The sequence below is a fragment of the Eschrichtius robustus genome, assembly GCF_028021215.1.
Source record: "Eschrichtius robustus isolate mEscRob2 chromosome Y unlocalized genomic scaffold, mEscRob2.pri SUPER_Y_unloc_3, whole genome shotgun sequence".
NCBI lineage: Eukaryota > Metazoa > Chordata > Mammalia > Artiodactyla > Eschrichtiidae > Eschrichtius > Eschrichtius robustus.
In genome coordinates, this window is record NW_027175154.1 from 91411 (window position 1) to 115752 (window position 24342).

Consider the following 24342-nt stretch of genomic DNA (forward strand, 5'->3'; position numbering starts at 1 on the left):
ATATCACCTATCTTTTCCAACTATACTTGACCTAAGATATTTGAAAGCAAAGAAAGTTAAACCCTGCAAATAGTCAGTTTCTACTCAAAATAATAAGAATCACTATATTGTATGTGTAACAACTACCACACAATATAAGAAATAAATGCTTTCTGCAGCACAATGGAGATTTCCCATATGACAATTCTTCCGCCCAGCTTAAGTCACTAGTTTTCTGGTGGACAAAAGTTCAGATAGAAGATTATACTATTTTCCTGGGGGGTGGCGGGGGGCGGGGGGGGTAAGAAAAACAAAACAAAAAGAAACAAGAAAGATTATACTGTTTCCCTGATCAATTTTAAAATTTAAAAAATTTCATCTTTCTTATCATAAGGAAAACTTATACATAAGACATTAAAAACAGACTATATCTTGACAGTAATTAAGAGAAGTTTGGAGTATTGTTCTTTTTAACCACTATGACATACTTTTTACTAAATAAACTATGAGTAAAGACCCTCTATAATGTTAAAGATTTTAGTATATGAAATATGTGTATTGATTTTAAAATAATCACACATGAAAATTATGAGAATTATATCCAATTTTTAATTGTGTAAGTATATGAGGTATAATTTACACTACAGCAGTATCATTACCAACTCTGAAAACAGCAGGTAACTTGCTTGCTACTGGACAATGATAATTTTAGGCTGAATTTACAAAGATATGCAAGCTTCAGTTATGAGTAAGGTGATTAATTTTGGAATTCTTGCCATTTCTAAATTCAATTATAATGAGCCTAATTTTTCTTTAAAGCACAATTTTCAATTGAATGTATCAGTTTTAAAAATTAACATAAAAAACAATTCACTCCCTAGCCTCTGAATTCATATCTATTACTATTGCACAGACTGGTTTCATGGCATCTTTCATTTGATATAAGAAAATAAAAGATGTGAAATAAAATCATTTATAATAAATTGTTAATGGTATTTATCATTAGATAAATGATAATTAAAACTTCAGGATCAGGGCTTCCCTGGTGACACAGTGGTTAAGAATCCGCCTGCCAATGCAGGGGACACAGGTTCGAGCCCTGGTACCAGAAGATCCCACAGGCCGCGGAGCAACTAAGCCCATGCGCCACAACTACTGAGCCTGTGTGCTACAACTATTGAAGCCCGCATGCCTAGAGCCTGTGCTCCGCAGCACGAGAAGCCACCACAATGAGAAGCCCCCGTTCACCACCACTAGAGAAAGCCTGTGCGCAACAACGAAGACCCAATGCAGCCAAAAATAAATAAATAAGATAAATAAATTTATTTTTTTAAAAAATTCAAGATCAGACTTTGTCCTTTACAATCACTGTTTTCTCATAATTATTTTAAATGAAAATTTAGTTCAGAAACCTACTTTTCACAGAAGTCATTCAGAACACCCCAATAATCCTCAGGAACAACAAACCATTCACAATCACCTGGACCAATATTTATGTTAACAGAACAAAAGTTGTTATTTTCTTGGTGACCTGAAATGTAAAAGGAAAAAAAAAATCATTATTACACTGTAAATTCAATGAGAGAAATGAGCCTTTGAATCACTGAGTTGTTTTGAGGATTAGGTGAAGAATAAATGCTTATAAATCAATGAAGAGCATATAAATAAGCAATAAATATTAGCTATTATCACTATTACTACATCCACCTCTAAAAACTACCCCAACTCACAAACAGTATAGAAAATTAATGAATGAGGTATGGTTTTCAAAATGTAACTGGCCCCTTAGCAACTTGTAACTACGATAAACATCCCAATTTGATGTTGTTACATACTGTAAATGCTTATAACTCTCCCACCAGAGATAGAGATGGTAATCTCTTAGAATGTGGGTTGAGAGCAACCTAAATTTTTCAGAACACATGTAAAGGCCATGTCAGAATGTAAACTGTTGTAGCACATACCATTTCTTTTATGTATCAATAAGTAAGAACAGTAACTTTACCAAACAGGAACTTAACACAATGTTTGTTTGAATTATACAGAGCAGACTAAAACATATCACAAATTTCTTCTAAGGAAATCCTTAGATATCCGTAGGATAATACTGAGGAACTACTGACATATGAACAAATGAAACACCCAAGAACTTTCAGGCACAAAGAGGTAATATACTAAATTTGGCTTCTGCCCCTAGATTTTAAATGCAAGAAGACATTTTCTATTTCCTTTGACTCATTTCATTTTCACATATTTACTTTTTAAAAATATTCCAAATAGGATGAAATAATTTTCAAATACAAATGAACCTTAATAGATCTAGTCCAGGGACTTCCCTGGTGGTCCAATGGTTAAGAATCCACCTTCCAATGCAGGGGATGTGGGTTCAATCTCTGGTTGAGGAACTAAGATCCCACATGCTGCAGGGCAACTAAGCCCATGTGCCACAACTAGAGAAAAGCCCACGAGCCACAACAAAAGATCCTGCATGTTGCAGCTAATATCCAACGCAGTCAAAAAAAAAAAAAAAAATCTAGTCAGTACTATACATACATTTAAAAATCTTGAAAGGTGAAATTCTTGCCTGGTATTATGAAGTTATTAGTGAAAAAGAATGCCAAGATATTAAATCTTTTTTCAATTATTAGCATTTTTCATATTTCTTTCCACCTGACCCAAATACTGACAAAACAGTATCATGTAAAGTGAATTTCCAATAATAGCCTGGGAATAAACATTCCAACCAATGGGTTCTATGCCTGGCTGTACAACAGAATCCCTGAGGAGCTTTTAAAAAGTACTACATCTCATCCTCAAAATGATTCAGTATTTCTTCTAAAAGCTTTCCAGAAGATTCCAATGAGCACACAAAGCTGGGCACCCTAACTCATTACATAAAAGCAACAACCTATTTTAAAAAGTTAGTTGGCCACTTTACAGTGAGAATGTGGTGAAGAAGAAAGAACTATAGCTGCTGCAAGGAGAAAACAGAAAAACAAGAAAATGACATGTAGCCTGTACATATCAGCATATAGTTGAACTGGCTGTTTCCTGCTAACGTCTGACCTAACTTCCAGAGACCAGAACTTACAAAATTATTAAGTATCTAGACTGTCACCTATGACATAAGCAATGTCAACACAAAGGGAACAAAGATGATTTTATATTTGCATTGAATGAAACTTTATGATTTTAAATCAGGAGATGGCAAACTATGGCCTCTTGGCCAAACACCTGTTCTTATAAATAAAATTCTTGGGATGCAGATAGGTTTATTAGTTTATGCTCTGTCTACAGGTGTATTCATACTACAACATCAGAATTAAGCAGTTATAACAGAGACCTTGTGCACTCTCATAACTTCACACTGCTGGTTGGCAAACCATATACAAATTGCCTTAACACCGTTATAACTCAATAGCATCTTAACTGGAAAGCACATCATCATACTTCAACATTTCATTTCTTTAAATTACAAGTGCATAACCATAATGTGAAGAGAAGAAAAACAAATGACAAATGTAACGCTTTTAAGGTATTTAGGAATGTGAATGATTTACTACATTTAACAGGAAAGCAATGTACTTACCGTGTAATGATGTTCTTTCTGTGCTAAAATATTACTATGTTCCTTGAAACTACCAAACCAAATGATCATTACATTATGTCTCATATGGCAACAGTGAAAGAAAACTTAAAATGCATTATACGATCATGGCAGAAATTTTCACCAAACAAACAAAAAAAACAAAACCGAGGCTGAATCAAAGTTCGTCTCTGGGCAGGCAAGCAAAGCTATTTACAGATAGCATGTTAATTAAATCATGTTTGGTTGTAGCGGGTAAAAAAACATTTCTAGAGAAAACAAAATGTTTCCACATGATTAGCCTTTTGTTGAGAACAGCTACTCAATGAAGATGATGGAAGTCATATCAGTAATCAATTAAAAAATGTAGTAAATAACTTTTGAGGAAACAATGATCTATTAAAAACAAAGAAAATCATTTCAAGCAGTTTTTCTTGGCCCTTTATAAGTCAACAAGTACTACTAATACTACTCAGTTGGTATTGTTTACTTGAGGAGTCAATGCCAAATGTGAAGTCACTGAAGATTTTGTCTCTAAAAGTGATCTTCACAGGACCAACTGTTAAGTGAGAATATTTTCAAAGTTGCAAAAATATTAAATCAAGTACTACTGCATTGGAATCTACTAAGAAGAATTACAACTAATGGTAGGGAAAATATGCCTGGGAGAAAAAAGTGTACTTGGAAAATTAACAAAGTCTGTGAAAATGTTCAGGTACTAGATGTCTGTGGTTTTTCATTGTACTGTTATTCACTGACAGATACTTTACAAAAATTGCGTGTGTGTGTGTGCGCACGTGCATGCCACTCTCAAAGACTTAATACCAAATCCATGAATTTGGGACAGAAACAGAAGCCGACTGTCCTGATATTCCCCATGGCTTTGCAGTGGTGACACTGTGCTATAATTTTTAGAGACTGGAAATTTTTTGAATGAAGCCAACTGTCAGCCATTGATAAAGGTACACTATACTCTGCTGTGGTATTAAAAATTAAATGAAATGCTACATATTCTTTCCCTTAAACATCTGTTGCAAACCCTAATGCAAACCCTAAAGCAAGTGCAGAGAACATTTCCATATTGCAAAAGCCTTCTAACTGACCTTCAACTGAAAAAACTGCATCTGAAATACAATTAAATACAAAAGGAAAATGTACAGTAAGACAGAAACAAAAACAACAACAAAAAACCCTAACAGAATTCTGTAAATGCCTGCCAACTAGTTAAAGGCACTCAATAAAATAAGCTCATAGATTAGTAACAATATCTGGCAGCATTTATTTACATGAAAAATATTTTTAAAGATGAAACATGTAAAAATCTCACTACATAAAGCTTTAACAGATGTACATTTGTAGCTTATTCTGATGACAGGGAATACTGACTTTGAGCCCCAGTAAGATAAAATGTTATTCCCCCTTTAGGGTTATTTGTATGTTGTCAATTATTTGTCTCAATTTTGTCTCAACTATTAGGTATTTTGACTTTCATCAATGAACAGACATGGAAGTAAGTTTTTTCTATTTTTACATATGTATCGTCATAATATTCTCAATTTAACCTCTTGGCTTATAAAGCATAAAATACTTACTATTTAACTTTTTAAGTTACCTGACTTCTGCATTAGTTTCAGAATTACATTTTAAGAAATATAATGGGACAGTTTAGCAAATACTAGAGCATCCCAAACTTTAAGTATTTTCAGTGAAGCTTTTATTACATGTAGTATACATACTAGTTCATTATTAGTAAGAACTGTAACTGTGATGAACAAGAAGTGGAAAACTGACAATCTGCAGTCAATGGAATCAAGACAAAGCCTCTCAAGCACTTTAAGTTCCTTTACTCACTGAGCAACTTAATGTCCCCTTACTAGTTAAATTTTTCTGATCGTCTTGATGTTTACATATAAAAAGGATAAAAGTCACACTGACAGAACAAATTAATATTCTCAGCTTTAATTACAAATTATTTTTGCCTATTATAAAGAATTTTTAAATCCTTTTGGCTTTATTAGTTACAAACGGGAAACTGATTGCAGGTGCATCTATCACATTTAACTAAATAACTCTTTTTTTCAACTCTACAAGGGAAGTTATTTCATAAAAATAACCTGGTGTCCGACTCCCTGGAACTTTCATGTACAGCTGAACTGTATTCATGCCCAGTACGGTATGACCAAGATGGCTTAGAAGATTTCCTGCTGATACAACACGTACAAAAGCCGGAAGTTTAGTCAGTTCATGCAGCTGCAACTTCCACCTGAAATACAGTAACAGATTACAAGTATAATCCTGCAGCAAATATTTATGAGAATTAACCATGTCCTCAAAAATCTTGTGATCCAATTAGAAAACATTTAAATCTCTAATATTATACTTTTAAGATCAAAAGAACTAGTATTTAACTTTTTCCAAAAACAAGTCCTAAAGCAGGTTACTTAAAAAAAAAAATCATAAAAATTTATGATAATCTTATAAATGAAAGAAATAATTTTTATTTTTAAATCTGTAAAACTGTTTTGGCATTCTTTGGTAACAAAAATCTAAATTCATAATCTAGGGACTTCCCTGGTGGTCCAGTGGGTAACTCTGTGCTCCCAATGCAGGGGGCCTGGGTTCAATCCCTGGTCCGGGGAACTAGATCCCACATGCATGCCGCAACTAAGAGTCCACATGCCACAACAAAGATCCCATGTGCCCCAACTAAGACCCGGCGCAGCCAAAATAAATAAATAAATAAATAATGTAACAAAAATCATTATGTAACACTAGCATTTTTAGCTAGAACTTCTTTGTCAACACACACACACACACACACACACACACATTATAACCACTGGATTAAAGAAAATATGAAAGTAGGCAGTTTCCAAGCCTGCAATCCTATTTGTACTTCATGGAAATAGAACAGGAGGCCTTACTTTTTGGCATCAGAGAGGTCAATGTTAGTCCCAAATTTTATAGTTTTAAAAGGTCCTTTCCTTCTCCTTCCAGAACTATAAAAAAAAAAAATTAAATTAAATTAAATTCATGCCTTTTGGACAGAAATAGAGTGCACACTAAAATTTACTTACTTATCTGAAGATGTGGATTCATTATCCGAATATTCTTTATGTTGCATTCTTTTCTCATTTTCTTCCTATAGATTAAGCAAATACATCCACACTTAGTATTGTGCTACAGACTACAGTTCCCATAACTTTATAACTGAATAAAAGCCATATCTACATGAGTGCTATTGGTTATGATCTGAAAACTAATTTGCTATAGGCACATTTCACCAAAAAAGCAAAGTTTGTTTTTCCCTACATATACTCTTCAATAAGAATGAAATTTGCAGGTTCTTGTACTTGCCACAAATACAAAATGATAAAGAAAAAAAAATTAAAGCAAGATTCTGCAATCTTGCTAAGTATCAAAATTACTTATGAATGCCAAGAATCAATGCTGAAGCACATATTCTAAACTGGCAGAAGTGTGTGTGCATACAAAAACAACAGATATGAGATGTATAGGGTAAGAAATTCAAGATTGTCTATTATTAACTATAGATCTCTTTTGTTATTATGACCTTGCCTGTGGGGAGTACACTAAGAAAATTAAGGGAATATAAAGAAATTCTTCACAGACGAAATTACTGACACAATAAATTCTATATAAATAACAAAACACATAGCACCAGTAAGGAAATTAAATGCTGAATAAAAATGTGTTATTCTCTTGACAAAGGTGTAAGTATAATTCTATGAGGAAATGGTGCTGTAACAACTGGAAATTCACATTTAAAAGAATGATGTTAGGCCCCTTCCTTTTATCAAATAGAAAAATTAATGGATCAATGACCCAAATGTAAGAGCTACAACTATAAAACTCTTACAATAAAACATAAGAGTAAATCTGAATGACCATGTAATTAGGCAAAGATTCCTTAGCTCTGACACCAAAAGTAAAGCAACTGAAAAAAAAAAGTATTCACCTAAACTTTAAAATTCTGTGCTTCAAAGGACACCATCAAGAAAAAGTGAAATGACAACTCACAGAATAGGGAAACGAATCACAAATTAAATACTTTACAAAATGACTTTGTCAAACACGTAAGAAGCTCGGAAGTAGCCACTGCATCCTAACCACAAGTACAAACCATGCAATGAATAATTCTCAGATTACTTAAGAGAAGTGAGAACACATGGCAAACTGTTGCCCCCAAAACTGGAGAGAGGGGTGAATAACGGAAATCAAAACTAATGGGAGCAGAAACCTCCATGGATACCTATGCTGGGGAAAGAAAAACCACAGAAAATATCAGAAAAAATCCCCTTCTGAAACATACCAGAACATTATTTTCTTCTTAGCAAGATCTGCCCCTCAGGAGAAACTACTTAACCAGAGCCTAACTTTCTGGGAGTTTATCAGACCTACATCTCCAGAGAGGAGGGAAATACCCATCTCCAGCTCACTCTAGCCATCCAGTCTTACTCAAAGAATGGGGAAAACAAAAACCCAAAGATGAAGCACTAGTGAAGTTCACAGTATAGAGGCACAGGTTCACAAAGACTGAGACCAAATCACAGGATAATAGAATATTTCCCCTACCCCAATATTTTTTACCAATACATTACTAAAGCTTATTTACAGCAGTTCCTTTTACCCAGCACATCATGTCTGTCTTTCAACAAAAAATTACAAGGTATACTAGAAGTCAGAAAAATAGCATGAAAACACATAGCAAGCACCAGGAACAGTCTCTGACATGGTGCAAATGCTGGAATTCTAAGACTAATAATTTTAAATCGTAGTTTATTATGCAAAGAATTCTAAATGATAAAGTAGAAATCATACTAAACAGATGGGCAATGTAAGCAGGGAAACGGAAATTTTAAAAAAGAACTAGAAATAAACGCTAGAAGTCAAAAACATGAACAGAACTGAAGAATGCTTTTCATGGGAGTATTAAAAATGGTTACAGGTAAGGAAGAAATTTGAGTTTGAGGATATCTGAAATTTCCAAATTGGAAAAAGAAAAAAAAATTCACAAAACACCCCCCAGAAGATGCAAGGACTGCGGGAAAGTTATGAAGATGTAACATACACAAACTGGCAATGTAGAAAGAGAAGAAATATATGAACAAGCAGGAATTCCCAGTGGTCCAGTATTTAGAACTCAGAACTTTCACTGCTGGGGCTGGGTTCAATCCCCAGCCTGGGAACTAAGATCCTGCATCCTGTGCAGTGCAGCAAAAATACATAAATAAAAATAAAAAATAAGTAAATAAATAAACTCCTGCTCCCCCTCCCCAAATGAAGAGATATTAAACCACAGAACACAAAAGTTCTGAGTAAAATCAAGAAGGATAAATGTCCAAACCCTAAAGCTAGGTGTACAATACTCAAACTACAGAAAATCAAAGATACGGGAAGAGTTGAGAATTGGAGCCTGAGAAAATGAAAACATCTCATTTATACTGGATCAAACATAAGGATTAACATCCAACTCTTGTTCAGAAACCATGCATGCAAGAATACAGTCAAGCTGAAAAAAAAAAATCACACTAGAATTCTGTACCCTCAGAAATGACCCTTTAAAAGTAAAAGAGATGTAAAGGCTTTTCAGGTGAACAAAAATTTACAGACACTGCTGCTAGAAAAACTGCCTTGTCAAGAATATTTAGTTCTTTAGAGAAGATAAATGATACAGGTCAGAGTTTCTGATATACAAAAATAAAAGCATCCAAAAAAGGAGTAAGTGAAAGAAAATAAAAATATTTCTTATATTTGTTTTTATAATTGATATAAATAATATTTAACACTGTATCATGTTTACGTATACAATAAATGATTTGATATATGTATGTATTATAAAATGATTAAAATAAGTTTAGTTTTTGTTGTCTACACACACACACACAGACACACCCATTTTCTTTATCTCTTCATCTGTGATGGACACTTAAGTTGCTGCCATTTTTGGTCTTGTAACTAATGCTACAATGAACAAGGGGCTGCAGATACCTTTTTGAGATAGTCATGATATATTCTTCAGGTATTTGGCAAGCAGTCCAACTATTGCATCCATGGCAGGTCTATTTTTAGTTTTTCTGAGGAACCTCCATATTTTTCTCCATAATGACTGTGCCAGTTTACCTACCCACCAACAATACACAAGCGTTCCTTATTCTCTACATCCTCACATATCTCTAGTTTTTTTAATGATAGCCATTCAAACAGGTGTGAGGGTAGTATTGCATTGTGGTTTTTATTTGCATTTCCCTGACGATTAGTAATGATGAGAATTTTTAACATGAACCAGCTGGCCATTAGTCTAACTTCTTTGAAAAAATATCTATTGCAATCCACTCCTCATTTTTTAGTGGATAATTTCTTTGTTTTCTGTTGAGTTATATGAATTTTTAAGTGGATAATTTCTTTGTTTTCTGTTGAGCTATATGAGTTCCGTATATACTTTAGATATTAAACACTTATCAGATATAAGATTTGCAAATATTTTCTGCCATTCTGTAGGTTACCTTCTTGTTTTGTTGATTGTTTCCTTTGCTATGCAGAAGTTTTTTAGTGTTGCCTTTGCATTTAGTGTCAAATCTAAAAAGTCACTGCCGAGACCAATGTCAAGGAGCTTACTGCCTATATTTTCTTCTAGGAGGTTTATGATTTCAGGTCTTACATTCAAGTCTTTAATCCATTTTGATGGTCTAATATTCTTCTTATTCTTAACTAATCTAACAGATTACACTTTGTTTAAAATAATAATAGAAACAAGGTATTTTATGTATGCAGATATATATATATATATATATGAAATGAATGACACCAATGGTTCAAGGAGCAGTAGTGAAAAAATTGGCATAATATGTAATAAGATACTCGTGCAGCCCCTGCAGCTGTACAGTGTTACTTGAAAGTAGAATTGGATTAGTTGTAAAGGTATATTGCAATCTCTAAGGCAACCACTAAAAAAAAAAATTGTAAGTATAACTGATGTGCTAAGAAAGCAGAGAAAAAGTATCATATACTATGCTCAATTAAAGTTTTTAAAAGGCAGAAACAGTGAAAGAAAAATATAAAGCAAAATATTAATAAAATTAGCACAAAAAGTAACAAAATGGTAGGTATTAATCAAACTATATCAGTAAGCAGTTTGAATGTCAATGGTCTAAACACACCAATTAAAAGACAGAGGTTGTCAGAGTGGATAAAAAATTAAGACCCAAATACAAGTGGTGTATGAGGACCATGTTACATATAAAGACACATACACATTAAAAAAGAAATGGATGGCAAAATATATACCATGCTAACACTAATCAAAAGAATGTGGAAGTAGCTAAGATTAATTTCAGACAGGTTATACTTTGGAACAGAGACAAAGCAGAGCAATACAATGATAAATGGGTGAAGTCTTTAATAAGACAATAATAATGCTTAATGTGTATAAGCTTAACAGCATCAAAATACATGTGGCAAATTTTCTTTTTCATGTGGCAAAAACTGATGGAATTGCAAGGAGAAATAGATGAATCCACTAGTAGAGTTGGAGATTTCAATGAGGAATATTTTCAGCAGGCACACAACTAGTAAGGACACAATGGAACTCAATAGCTCCATCAATCAACTGAATGAAATGGACAATTATAGACTACTACATCAAAAACTACACATTCTTCTCAAGTTCACATGAAATGTTCTCTAAGACCACATTCCAGATCACGAAACACACCTTTGCAAATACAATACCTCCTGTCAGATAACAGTGGAACTAAACTAGAAATCAGTAAAACAAAGATAGACAGAAAATCCCAAAACACATGGATACTAAACAACACATGGTCAAAAAGAAAAATCTCAAAAGAAATAAAAAATTATTTTGAACCAAATTAAAATGAAAACACAGAAGTCATAAAATTTGTGAGATGCACCCAACCCAGTCATTGGCGAGAAATTTAGAGCAATCAGTACACATCCTTCTGAAAAGAATCTGAAATCAATCATCTAACTTTCCACTATACAACAAAATTAAATCCAAAAGAAGAGCATATTAAAACCAATGTAACAGCATAAGAAAAAAAGTATTAAGAATTAAAAATGAAGTCAATAAAACTGAAAATAAAACTCAAAAGAGAAAAATCAATGAAACCAAAAGTTGGCCCTTTGAAAAGATCAACAAAATTGATAAGGCCAGGCTGGGGGAAAAAATGAAAAAAACCCAAAAAACAACAACAAACCACAGGACAAAAATTACTAATAACATAAATAAAAGGCAGAACATCATTACAAACCCCATGGTCATTAAAGCATAATAAAAGAATACTATGAACAACTCTACACCCACAAATTTGATAACCTAGATGAAATGGACCAACTCCTTGAAAGACACAATCTACCACAAATAACACCGGGAGAAAGATAATCTGAGTAAACCTGTAACTATTTAAGCTGAATAACAATTAATATCTTTCCAGAACATAAAGCACAACCCTACCCAGATGAGTTCACTGATGAGTTCCACCAAAAATTTAGGAAGAAATTATGCCAGTGCTCTACAACCTATTCCAGAAAATAGAAGCAGAGGCAGTATTTCAACTATACTATGAAGCCAGGATATCGATTACCCTAATAGCAAAACATTACATTACCAAAAACATTACAAGAGAACTACAGACTAATATAACCTCAACAAAAATCCTCAACAGTTATCAGCAAATCATACCCAACTATGTAGAAAAAGATTTATACATGATGTCAAACTGGGATTTATCCACTGTATGCAAGGTTTATTCAACATTAGAAAATCAATTGTTACAATACATCACACATCCACAGACTAAAAAAGAAAAATCACATTATCATGATAACAGATGCAGCAAAAGAAGTGACAAAAATTGAACACTTGGTACATGATAAAATTACTGTCACTGAACTAGGAATAGAGAGGAACTCCCTTCATTTGATAAGAATATTTACAAAAAACCTATAACTAACACCATATGTAGAGGGGAGAAATTCAAAGCATTCCCCAATAGGATCACAAACAAGGCAAGGCATATATTTTGAGATATTTTTGTAAATTTCTGCTTCTTTTGTAGTCTTCTTCAGAGACTATGAATGACACAGAAAGAGTACTAATGATTCCCTATGGAGTATCTTTCAAATGAAACAAAATGGAAACACCTTTTCATAGACCAAATAAACACAAGAGCGCTACCCAGGTAATATTCTTCACATTAAAATCACTCTGGAACTATTATGTAGACCTACTTACTCTACAATTTTAAATAGAAACATTTCAAAAACAGGGAAATCTTGTAAAACAGTACTTTCTCTATTAACAGTATGTATTTTTGTTAACTGTAACTTTGTTTAAACATGTAAAAGTTTAATAATCTGTACATTTATAAAACCTAATTATATTAACTGAATACACTGTTAGAAAAGTAATGTGCATTTAATTTAGCAAAATAATCTCCATGAAATAAACACTTACTCTCAATGATTCCTGGAAGGAGGAGGCCTGGTACTGTGCATACTTAGCAATTGTAGTATGAGATCTATTACTTTCACAGTGCCAGATTTTCTTTGTTCCAGTGGGATCCCAGTTTTCATCTGCTGGTTGCAACAACTGTGTCCTCACCTCTACTTTGTGTTCATTGTTAGCTTCTACCAAAGTTTTGGTAGAGAAAAGTCCAAGATCTTCACGAATAAACAAATTTTGTTAATAAATAAAATTGTATTTGGTACAATGAATGTTTCAAAAGTACTTGAACAAACCTGCACAGCAGTCCCATGAAGCTTTACATCTAACCATCATGACAGGGTATTAACAAGGGACTGAAGGAAATAGCAGGATCTAATTTTACCTACATTTTACACACAAAAGGTCTTCTATTATCTAACTTAAATCACTCATGATGCCTAATAATACCAACTTAAAAACAAGGAAAAACCCACCCAAAATTTGCCAAAAGCCGCCAATAGAGGCATCATGTTAAAAATGTGCTAAGGAGACAGAAAGGAGGGGAGAACATTTAAATAAAAACAGAAAAAACTGGGAAAAAATGCATTTCTGCCAGTGTTTTAAAAAATGCAAGACAGGAAAAGAAATGTTCCAAGTTTTTTTTAAACCTTACCCAATTTAAGAACTCCAGCAAGGCCACGTATTACTGTAACAGGGTTTTTGGGATTTATACAAAATTGATGTAATGGAGGAAAGAAAGCATCACGCTTATTTTCCAACTGTAAAATTGAAATATTATGTTAGATTTCAGAAAATGACTAAATATAATCCTGCAAATATGTTTTCATTTTTTTTGTCAGGCATTTTTACATTAACAATGTACCTTAGCCATTAACATTTAGGGCTACATATTACAGTATTTTATCATTAGTCCTTTCAGGAAAATCCTATTAGGAGAAAATCACTATATAAGTTTATTTTTTAAAAAATACATTTAATAAATTCTGAAATGATGTTATTAACTTCTGATATCGCACTAACATTCACAAAATGATTTAAATAACTTAATAGTTCAAAGGTATTTCCCAAGCTTACTTATCAAGTGTACCTCCATAATTCCTGTATAGAAGAGGTAAAGAAGTAAAATTTTAAATTCAACATCAGAAGTGTTTTAAAAACTATTATCAAAATAAAAAATGATTTGATAAGACCCACAAAAGATATATCTCCAATTTGCATTTATTCCCACAAAGTTCAGTTTCAGAGGCTTAGTTTCATCTTTATATCTGGACCCTCCTTCACAGCAAGCTATCAGTAAAGTTTCATTTGGTAAAGGATTTACACAACGTCTGGTCAAAAAAAGGGCGAGAGGGCTTCCCTGGTGGCGCAGTGGTTGAGAATCTGCCTGCCAATGCAAGGGACACGGGTTCGAGCCCTGGTCTGGGAAGATCCCACATGCCGCGGAGAAACTAGGCCCGTGAGCCACAATTACTGAGCCTGCGCGTCTGGAGCCTGTGCTCCGCAACAAGAGAGGCCGTGATAGTGAGAGGCCCGCGCACCGCGATGAAGAGTGGCCCCCCGCTTGCCGCAACTAGAGAAAGCCCTCACACAGAAACGAAGACCCAACACAGCCAAATTAATTAATTAATTAATTAATTATTTTTTAAAAAGGGCCAGATTTCAAAAATGCTCTCTTATCTATAACATCATTCTAAATACTTATGTCTTAGAAGCTGATTGGAAGGACTTTTTTTTTCACAAACTCTAAAAAAAAAAAATCATAGAAACTTTTGATTTAACTAATACCAACCACATTTCTTAACCAAATGCCTAAATTTCTGAGAAGTAAAAACACTTAGCTTCAAATTGAAAATTTATAATTATCTACTTATATTTAATCTTTTTACTAACATGCACTAATCATCATTTTTATAACCTCAACAACTTTTTTAGTTACAAAAAACTCTTTTTTATTGATGCATAACATCAGGGTCCATATAATCAGCAGACGGCAGAACAGAGATTTAGAAGCATGTTAACAAAAAACTGACATAAAACCAATTACCTATTGTTACTCAATTACCTATTGCTATATAATCCCAGTTCATAAGTGAGAAGACATTTTAAATTTAAATATTCTCTTCAAAAACCCTTTTTGAATACACCTGTGGTCAGTAACTTTTTCTACAAAAGGACAGATGGTAAATATCTTTGGTTTTGTGAACTACCTATGCTCTTTTGCTACTAGTTAACTCTGCCAATCTAGTGCAAAGCAGTCAGACAACATATAAATAAATGAACATGACTACGTAACAATAAGATTTCTATTCACAAAACCAGGCAGTGGACCATATTTAGATTGAAAGATAGCATTTGTGATCCTCTGGGATACAAACATGGTTTTCCAAAGTTTGTAACTTTTGAGAAAAAATTAAATTTTCCCTAAAAGGATCTATACTGGTTTAAAAATATATCTATAAAGACAGACAAGTTCAGACACTAGACATTTCTAGTTAGTTGATGAGACTCACATAAATACTAGGTGTGGGTGGATTCAACTTGTCCTTTGGCAAGGGTGGGTATGGTGAAGACGGTGGTCTTGGAGGTGGACATTTATCCAACAAAATGTGACTATTGGATAGGCCATTTTTATCTAGATTCCTAGAAAACAATTAGAAGAAAAATATCAGTTATATTGTAATTTTAAAAACACAAGATTAAAACAAGAGAAAATCTTAGGTTCTGTGTATAGGGCGTTTATAATAATAAAATCATTCTAGAATATTCATATCCATTCAGAAAAAAAGTTAATTTCAAAGAATAACTAAATATACTATATCCACATAACATGAATCATTCACAAAATATTTTTCCTCATAGTTTTCCAATTTATTTCCTCATCTAAAGAATATGAACTCCATTTCTTTCATATTTCACCTTTAGATTTGTTTCATTTAATGTTAAAAAAATAACTTGAACCAAAATATTTTAACTACCAATAATTTCACAGCAGTATTTGTCTCTTTTCCTACATCATATATCCAGATTACCTTTGTGACTACTTTCAAATCTAGGAAGCCCATTTGTTTTTTATTATCAAAACTGATTTTCTGTGCAGCTCCCTAAGATTAAGCAAGAATCCAGTCTACTATAGTTACAGACTATAATAATTTTTGAAGTGATTTTTATAGTCACTAAACATTCTCACATTGTATAAATTATTACGTGATGGTATCTGAATTATTTTTTCATTCATTGAAAGGTATCATATTTGGTAAGTTATAAATTCTTTAAATGTAAGAATATTGCTTCCAAACTCTAACTCTCTTTTTAATAATATAAACCCATTATGGGGATATTTTTAAATTCTTAAAATTTTAAACTCAGAAAACAATACAGACACCTGTTAAGCTTTTGAAATCATTCAAGTTGTCATATTCAATCACTGAAAGTAAAAACTAATCAATGAATTAAAATACACAAGGAAAATAGCTCTTAAAAATATTAAATTTTGGATAAGAATCCAAAAGCTCTACTTTGGAAACTGAAATATACACTGTATTTCTTCAGAACAAATAACCGTATTTCTGAAAAACAAATTACATTTAAAATTTTCAAATTATACAATTACAGAGGTTGAAGCAAAATAACCATTCCTTGTTTAGCTTTACTTTTGCTAAAGGGAAGAAAAGCCTGAAAGTCAGGATATTTTGGTAGGACTAATGAAAACTAAAGTTTCAAATGGAGTAGTTATCAACTTTGAAATGCCATAATAAACAGCTTCCATGTGTGTAAAACCTATTTTTTAAAAACAAAGAGTTGTGATTTTTTTTTCCCCCTGGCTGAGCCCTGTGTGCCTGCGTCCTGGGTTGCTTCCCTGACCAGGGGTCAAACCCAGGACCTTGGCAGTGAAACTGCGGTATCCTAACCACTGGACAGCCAGGGATTTCCCTTGGATGGGGTTTATAGTTATGAATTAGATTGAAAATACAGATTTCTCTATTTTTAAAGAAAAGAATTTATAACTATGAATTACATTAAAATTTTATACTTAACCACCAATTAAGTTTAAATGCTAAATCAGCATCTAGGTTTCATTATCTGTCCACAAGTCATAATGACCCGTGTGTTTAAAGTTTTTAAATTTAAAAACAGAATTGATCCTAATTTATAAAATCCACAGAACTGTTGCTTACAACAAAAATACATGTCTGAAGCTAACAGAGGAAAAAATTCAAGTACCCTTGTTAGGCCAGTGCAGTAAGACTCAATTATCTCTGTACAATAAAAGGAATCGGTTTCAATGCTGAATTACATATCTGTCACTGTGTATTTTCCATGAAATGATTCAGTTTGATTACAAAAACTTGTTTTTCAGAGACAGAGATATGATACAATATAATATAAATATTTTAGAATACCCTAACATATGGATCAAGTATTTGTGTTTGAAAAAAATTTTATAAGCTTATTTAACATACTCTATATGAAAAATGAGACACAGTGACAGGAAGTGACAGCCAGTATAATTCTGCCTGTATGGATTTTATGGTCTTGTAACAGAATAAAGTATGAATATATAGAAAAGTCAAGTAATGGAAAGTAAAAACAGATTTGAAAACGGTGGGGGGGGGGGGGGCGGTGTGGAGATGAAGCATGATCAAGGGAGCCAAAACTAACCAATCACTTGAAATGCTGAAATTACATTTTAAAATCTAAAATCTTAACAGAAGCAAAGATGCGATAAATGCAACAAAAAGGAATGAAACAACAGCAGTTTAAAATTTTAACAATACTTAAAAAACTTGTGAGAAATGTAGACAAAAGAGAAAACTGCTCAATAGTTCAATTACACAGATATTTACCAAAAAGAACTGATATGTTTTTGAAAATAAAGGAACCGTGTTTTTCTCTGTTAAAATATCTATCAACCTTAATGCATAAGGATAGGGCTGTGGATAACAGAAAACAGATTAACTTCTAAATAGATATGACTGCATTTTTTTTTAATGTGGATTATTTTTTAAAGTCTTTATTGAATTTGTTACAATATTGATTCTGTTTTATGTTTTGGGTTTTTTTGGCCGAGAGGGATGTGGGATCTTAACTCCCTGACCAGGGCTTGAATCTGCAACCCCTGCATTGGAAGGTGAGGTCTTAACCACTGGACCACCAGAGAAGTCCCTGACTCCATTGCTCTTCAAGAGAAACTTTTTACCATAAAAATCTAACAAGGAAAGAAATGAAGTTGGGAAAAAAATGGAAGTGGGAAAGGCTAAGGGTACCTCATTATTGCAGAAATGTACTACTACATAAAAATTATTTTTTAAATATCTTACTTTAAAATATCTTACTTTAAATTTACTTTTAAATACAACATTTAAATACAAAAAAATGAAAGGTGCTCTACAGATAACTCATATACAATTTAGATATTTTCCTCAATAAGTTTCTTAATCAGTGAGATTATACTCTCACACTTATGATTCTTTGAACTAATCTGAATGCTGAGTCCTGCGAAGAACACACCACTATCAGTTAACACAACTGGTCCCCATAGGACAGTTATCATTTGCTGTCTTGGCTCTTTCTCTAAACTGGATAATAATTTTATCCTCAATTTTCAGAACCTGTCCTTTTATTCTCTTTCCTCCATCCTTTCTTTTCTATTCTTTGTTCTTAGCTTTACAATTGTTGGGGAGATGGTGAAAGGTTATATATCCCTTCACTAGTAAACTGGTAGGCATATCTACTGGAAAAACCAGGCATCCATAGGAATCTACGGCATTTTAAAGTTATTTGCAACTTATAAAAATAAATTTACACATCTGCAGTAATAAGGCAAAAGTCCTTTTACTAGTTTCTGAGCCAAAAATTAAGAATGTTAGCCTGAATTAGGTGTTTACATATATTTCCAATATAAGGTGAGAAGATTAAAATTTAATCCACAATGAAAGTCAAAAACTTCTTAATTTTAATTATATTTTAACAAAATAGTAATTATTTCCATTTCTCTATTACGCTACCCCAGGTAAGTGCAAGTACAATCTATATAAATATTTAAAAGTCTTCTTTCAGTTTAGAATTTTGTCAGTAACACTCAATGGTTGACTGGTGATGCCTTCTAAAAAAATAATTTTAAGTTCCTCAAAAATCTAAACATGTTTTAGTTTCAGCAATACAGAAGAGACATAAAACCTCCTAGTTTCAGGAAGAGATAGTCATTAATCAAGAATATTTTTTACATTTGAAATTCAAAACCTGCATTAAATAAAATAGTCAAGGTAGATTAAATAATCTTTAGGTTACATAGTTAATGGTATATATTTTCTATTTTATTTCATTTCAATCTTAATTAGAAAGACCTTTTTAAAACTTAGTATATTATTATTCAAATTTCAAATGTTATGTTCTAGAAAACTGTACAGAAGCATTACCCGTGGCATTCTAACAAACCTTCATACAGGTTTTATTCTCCTACACAGAACATTTATGAGTAACTGTGAGAAATAAAGTTAATTTATTATTTTAGATTAGATTTTGTGTTTAATATGAACAGAATAAAAACTCTACTTTAAAAATCGTATAACAGGTGCTGAAAACTTCACTGTGGTGATGGTTGGCACACATCTGAACAAACACTAAAAACCACTGCACTGTACATTTCAAAGGGACAAATTATGAGCTATGTGAATTATATCTCAATAAAGCTGTTTTCAAAAAAGGTGGATTTGAATCTGTAGAATGTGGAAATCTACAGTTTCACAATATCAAAGAAAGTGTTCCTCATTCTTTGAGTCTTCTTTTTTGTGTGAAGGCAATAAAACCAATTAAGAAATCAATTTTTGAGGCCCATTCTTCTAAGAGTAGCAGAATATGGCTTCTCTTCCCAGGTAGTGTATTAACATTTCTCAATCCTTTCTTCCTTTCTCTTGTCCCTCCTGCTTAGTTTATAACTTCTTCTAGAGTCACACAAAATGTTACCAGAAAGAAAACAAACAGTAAGGTTTCCCAGGCTTTGCTGTTTTCTACCAAGTATAATTTAACCCATTCTCTGGTTTCAATCCCCAGAGTAAGGTCAATCACAGAGAAGCCAATAACAACTCCGATAACAGATCAGTAATGCTACAGACATGCCTCTCAGAGAAAGCAGGTTGTAGAAAAATGCTTTTCACATGTGACACACTGACACGATAAAACCATAATATTGAGGTATAACAAAGTTAGATATGAAAGTTATTTTGGACAAGTGACTATATTATCACCTTTTACATAATTTTTATTTCTTATAAAATCAAGTATTATTTCAGTTTTCTGATCAAGTCAGGAGTCAACTATTTTCCCTTTGTGATACACTTTCCCATACTAACCTGCATGCCTTCAGAACTTCTGTGGAATTTGAGTATATGGACACAGACATTGATGGTATGATCTGATGATCAGTTTTGTGGCTAATTGTAGGCAGGTCTGTTTTATTAGAGCTCTGTGAGTTCTCTAGCCCTTCTCCATTAATTGTTTGTAAACTAATGTGACGACTGTTAAGGCCGGTAATACCATGTGTGGTTGTCTGCTCAGTGGATTTTGGAGAAGGTGTTGTGGTAGAAATGACTGAAGAGGGTGAAGAGGCAACAGAAGTATTAGTCTTTGCATGACTTTCTGGGTGAATATTATTGACTTTGTCACAAGCTCCAATCACCATACTGTCACTGCCTTTTCCAACCAACAAGGTAGAGATCTGAGGATTGCATGAAATTAAATTTGGTGATGTAGAATCTCCATGGTTTGGATTGCAAACAGGTTCTGCCATCAACTGCTGAACATGATTAGAAAGTCCCTTGACACCAGCACAGCCATTAAGTGTGTCTCCAGTGTGCCTGCTTATTTCAGGCACTGAAGATCTACTTCCTGAAGATGTGCTCTCTTTGGTAAAGGTAATGCCTCGTTGTCCACCTGAGGTAGCAATATGAGAGGAGAGGTGATTGAAAGCAGTTCCCTGTGTTGAACTGCTAGGCAGCGTTCTATGTCCAGTCTGTTTCTGAATACTAGTGCTAGCCGCCTGGAGATACTGGGCAGGACCAGTGGAAAGTGAAGGTTGTTCATCATTAGATCCTGCCAAATGTGAACTCTGACCTTTGTGAAGCCCCTAAAAAAAAAGAAAGAAGACTTTAAAAACCCAATGTTGTGGGTTTCAACTGAATATTATGCAAACTCCCAATGTATACAAAGAACAATACTGAGGGTTAAAAATTTTAAATAAAAGGAAAGCAAACAAACTAAACAACTAAATTGTGAAACATAATATAACCAAAATCCTAACAATTGTTTTTAAAAGTTTCCAAAATCTGCTGATTGAAGTGGTTAGTAATCTTTAGGTAAAATTATATAACTGGGCTGCTTAAAAGATTTCATTTATTAGTGTGGCAATATGTTTCTTCACATTAAGTCTTTGAGAATTTTTATTATTCATTTCAGATACTTACATTTTCATCTTAAGAGAAATTTATCAGTAAATTTAGATATGGAAAACCATGCATATGGTCATTACCAATTAAAGCCATGAACACAGACTAAATAAACCAATCTACAATGCATTATGTTAAACATAGAAAGTATATTTATTAATCCTTTAAAATTACCACTGAACCTATAACATAGATCTAGGAGCTATCCTCAAAGAAGCAAAACTATAAAATGTATGAATTTATTCCAAGGAATAACTTATACAGATTTCCATCCTCATTCTCTGACACCCCACAATCCTAAAAGACATTCTAAGTTCAGTGTACCCACTGCACTTGACTGAAGGATAGTACTTTTCCTGAAATTCACACAATTAGGAGAATATATTGATCCTATTAAAACATTGTGATAAGGCAGTTTTTCAAAATTAATAAAAGTTTGAAACCAGAGAAAAGATATTTCACAGAACAAAAATCAAGCTATTTTTACCTGAAATTTATCCTTGATGGCATAAACTGCCTTAAGAAGATTCTCATTATATTTTATTGACAAAGTAACTAAAAAAATAATTACCAGCAATACTAATTAAAGTTATGGGAACAGTAAAAGAATAATTTAATAGTTTCCAGACAAACAACAGAACATGAAAACTAGTAACTTCTCTGAAGTTAGAAATATTGTAATACACTAATATATTTCTTACTGAAAACTCCATATTAAGTGGTACCTCAGAGCCCTAGAGAAAATTTTAGAACTGCTACTTCCTGAGATAGTAATTAGTTCCATAAAAAGGCTAAAAGCCTTTTTCTTCATTGTGAAATGAAATGTGTCAGTAATAACCTGAAAATTAATAAAAAATGAACTCACAAGTTATAAATACATGTCACTTTCAATCATCTACTTAAAATTTGACATCAGGCCGAGTTTGAAAATCCAGTATCAAGTTTTACCATTTAAAACACCTTGAACTAATTTTTAATCAGAAATATTGTCTATACACTAACCACTTTCACATTGGACACATTACAAATGGATGTGTGTAGGGAAATCAAAAGTTCATTCATGATCATCAAAACTGACTGACAAATGAAATAATTAGAAAATAAGCAGCCAGCTTAAAAAGTAACAATTTTATTACTCCTCTAGCTATAAATCAAAGTATTTTAAGCTGATAAATTCTTTTCAAGGGAATCCATGGTACAGTAAAGCAAAGGGAAAACCTGAGAACTAACTGCAACTTTCAATGTATTCCTGAACTGACAGTCAATATTCAACTGAAGGACTGTAAACACAACACAGGCCCTGATAATTAGCAGACCACTAATCTAGTATGTACAAAGAGGAAAATCATTAAAATTTAAAAATAAAAACAAAAGATAAGGGCTACAAATTTCAGGTGACAGCCCTCAACAAGGAAGTTACTAAGATGGAGTTTTTAAAAGGTCAGAAAGAGAAAACAGAAAGGCTAGTAGAGATTAAAAATGACCAGTTATCAAGTAAAAAATGGCTAAGTATAAAAGAACAGACTCCCAAACACAATATATGAAGAACCCAAAGCAGAACACTTATATTGATGAAAAACATTGTTACAAAAAAGTTCAGAAAAATACTAAATACCGTAAACACAATAAATGCACCTAATACATCATAATAAAACTGCTAAAAGCTACAAAGAGAAAATCCAGAGGCAGCAAAGAAAATGACATCATATTAAAAGGTAAAATGATCTCATAAACAAGACTCTCATAAAACATGAAATCTAGTAATCAGTGGAATAACATGTTCAAAGTACTCATAAGAAAATGAACGCTAAGTGAGAACTCTATATAAAGAGAAAGTATACTTCAAAGATAAAGGTGAAAGAAAGACATTTCTAAAAAAAGTCACCAGCAAGCACAGAGTTAAAGGAACATTAAAAAAATACTAACAGAAATAATTCAGCTGAAAGCAAATGACATTACACAATACCTCAGGAACACAAAGAAGGAACAGCAGTAGAAATTTTAAAATGTTGATAGATGTAAAAGACTGTGTGTGTGTGTATATATATATACATATTTTTTAATTTTAAACATACAAATGTTAAAGCAATTAAAACACTGCATTATTAGGTTTATACACACATTTATTAATACACATGGCAATAAAATCACAAAGGCAGAGAAAATGAAAGCTGCTATTCTGTATTTAAATAATTCAAAGATATACCAACAAATATTTGCTAAACACAAAAAAGGCAGTAAATATGGAAAAGAAGATCAGAAAACAGATGGGACATAGCTAGAAAACAAAGAACAAAGGAGGAAGTAGAAATTAAGACAACGTTAACAACAACATTCAAAACAAATAGACTGAACCTTCTCCTCGCCAATGAGCAAAGACTGTCAGACTGGTTAAAAACATCAATATCCCACTATATGTAGTATGCAAGAGACATTTAACTTCAAAGATATAAAAATGCTGAAAGTAAAGGAATGACAAATGATATTTAGTGCAAACAGTAACCAATGCAAGTTGGTGTTAATAATACCAAAGAACACATTACTTTTCAAGTTCACAGTCTAGGAGAAAAACCACTCTTACTAAAATTATAAGAATTAAATCATACAAAATACATTCCCTGAACAAAATGGAATTATACCAGTATCAAAAATAATAAAATCTCAGAAATACTGAAATTCTGAAAAATAAACAGAATTCTAAATATCCCAAATTAGGAAATTACAACAGTAATTACAAAATACCTTAAGGAAATGATTTGAACATAAATCAAGAATATAACGTATTCATAATCACATAAAAACATGGCTGAGAAATTAAAAGAGAACTAAGTAAATGGAAAGCTACT

General features: G+C 32.6%; 1 protein-coding gene across 6 annotated transcripts in view; it reads right to left on the minus strand.

Moving 5' to 3' along the window:
• LOC137757679 (lysine-specific demethylase 6A-like) overlaps nucleotides 1-24342 on the minus strand; it is a 159172-nt gene that overhangs the window by 21173 nt on the left and 113657 nt on the right. For all 6 annotated transcript variants that reach the window (XM_068534286.1, XM_068534285.1, XM_068534284.1 and 3 more), the window contains 8 exons: nucleotides 20405-21177; nucleotides 15566-15695; nucleotides 13708-13813; nucleotides 13065-13270; nucleotides 6643-6707; nucleotides 6490-6564; nucleotides 5680-5828; nucleotides 1396-1510 (listed from right to left, as the gene is read on the minus strand). In XM_068534286.1, the coding sequence (XP_068390387.1) occupies nucleotides 1396-1510; nucleotides 5680-5828; nucleotides 6490-6564; nucleotides 6643-6707; nucleotides 13065-13270; nucleotides 13708-13813; nucleotides 15566-15695; nucleotides 20405-21177 (1619 nt within the window). The remainder of the gene's footprint in view (nucleotides 1-1395; nucleotides 1511-5679; nucleotides 5829-6489; nucleotides 6565-6642; nucleotides 6708-13064; nucleotides 13271-13707; nucleotides 13814-15565; nucleotides 15696-20404; nucleotides 21178-24342) is intronic.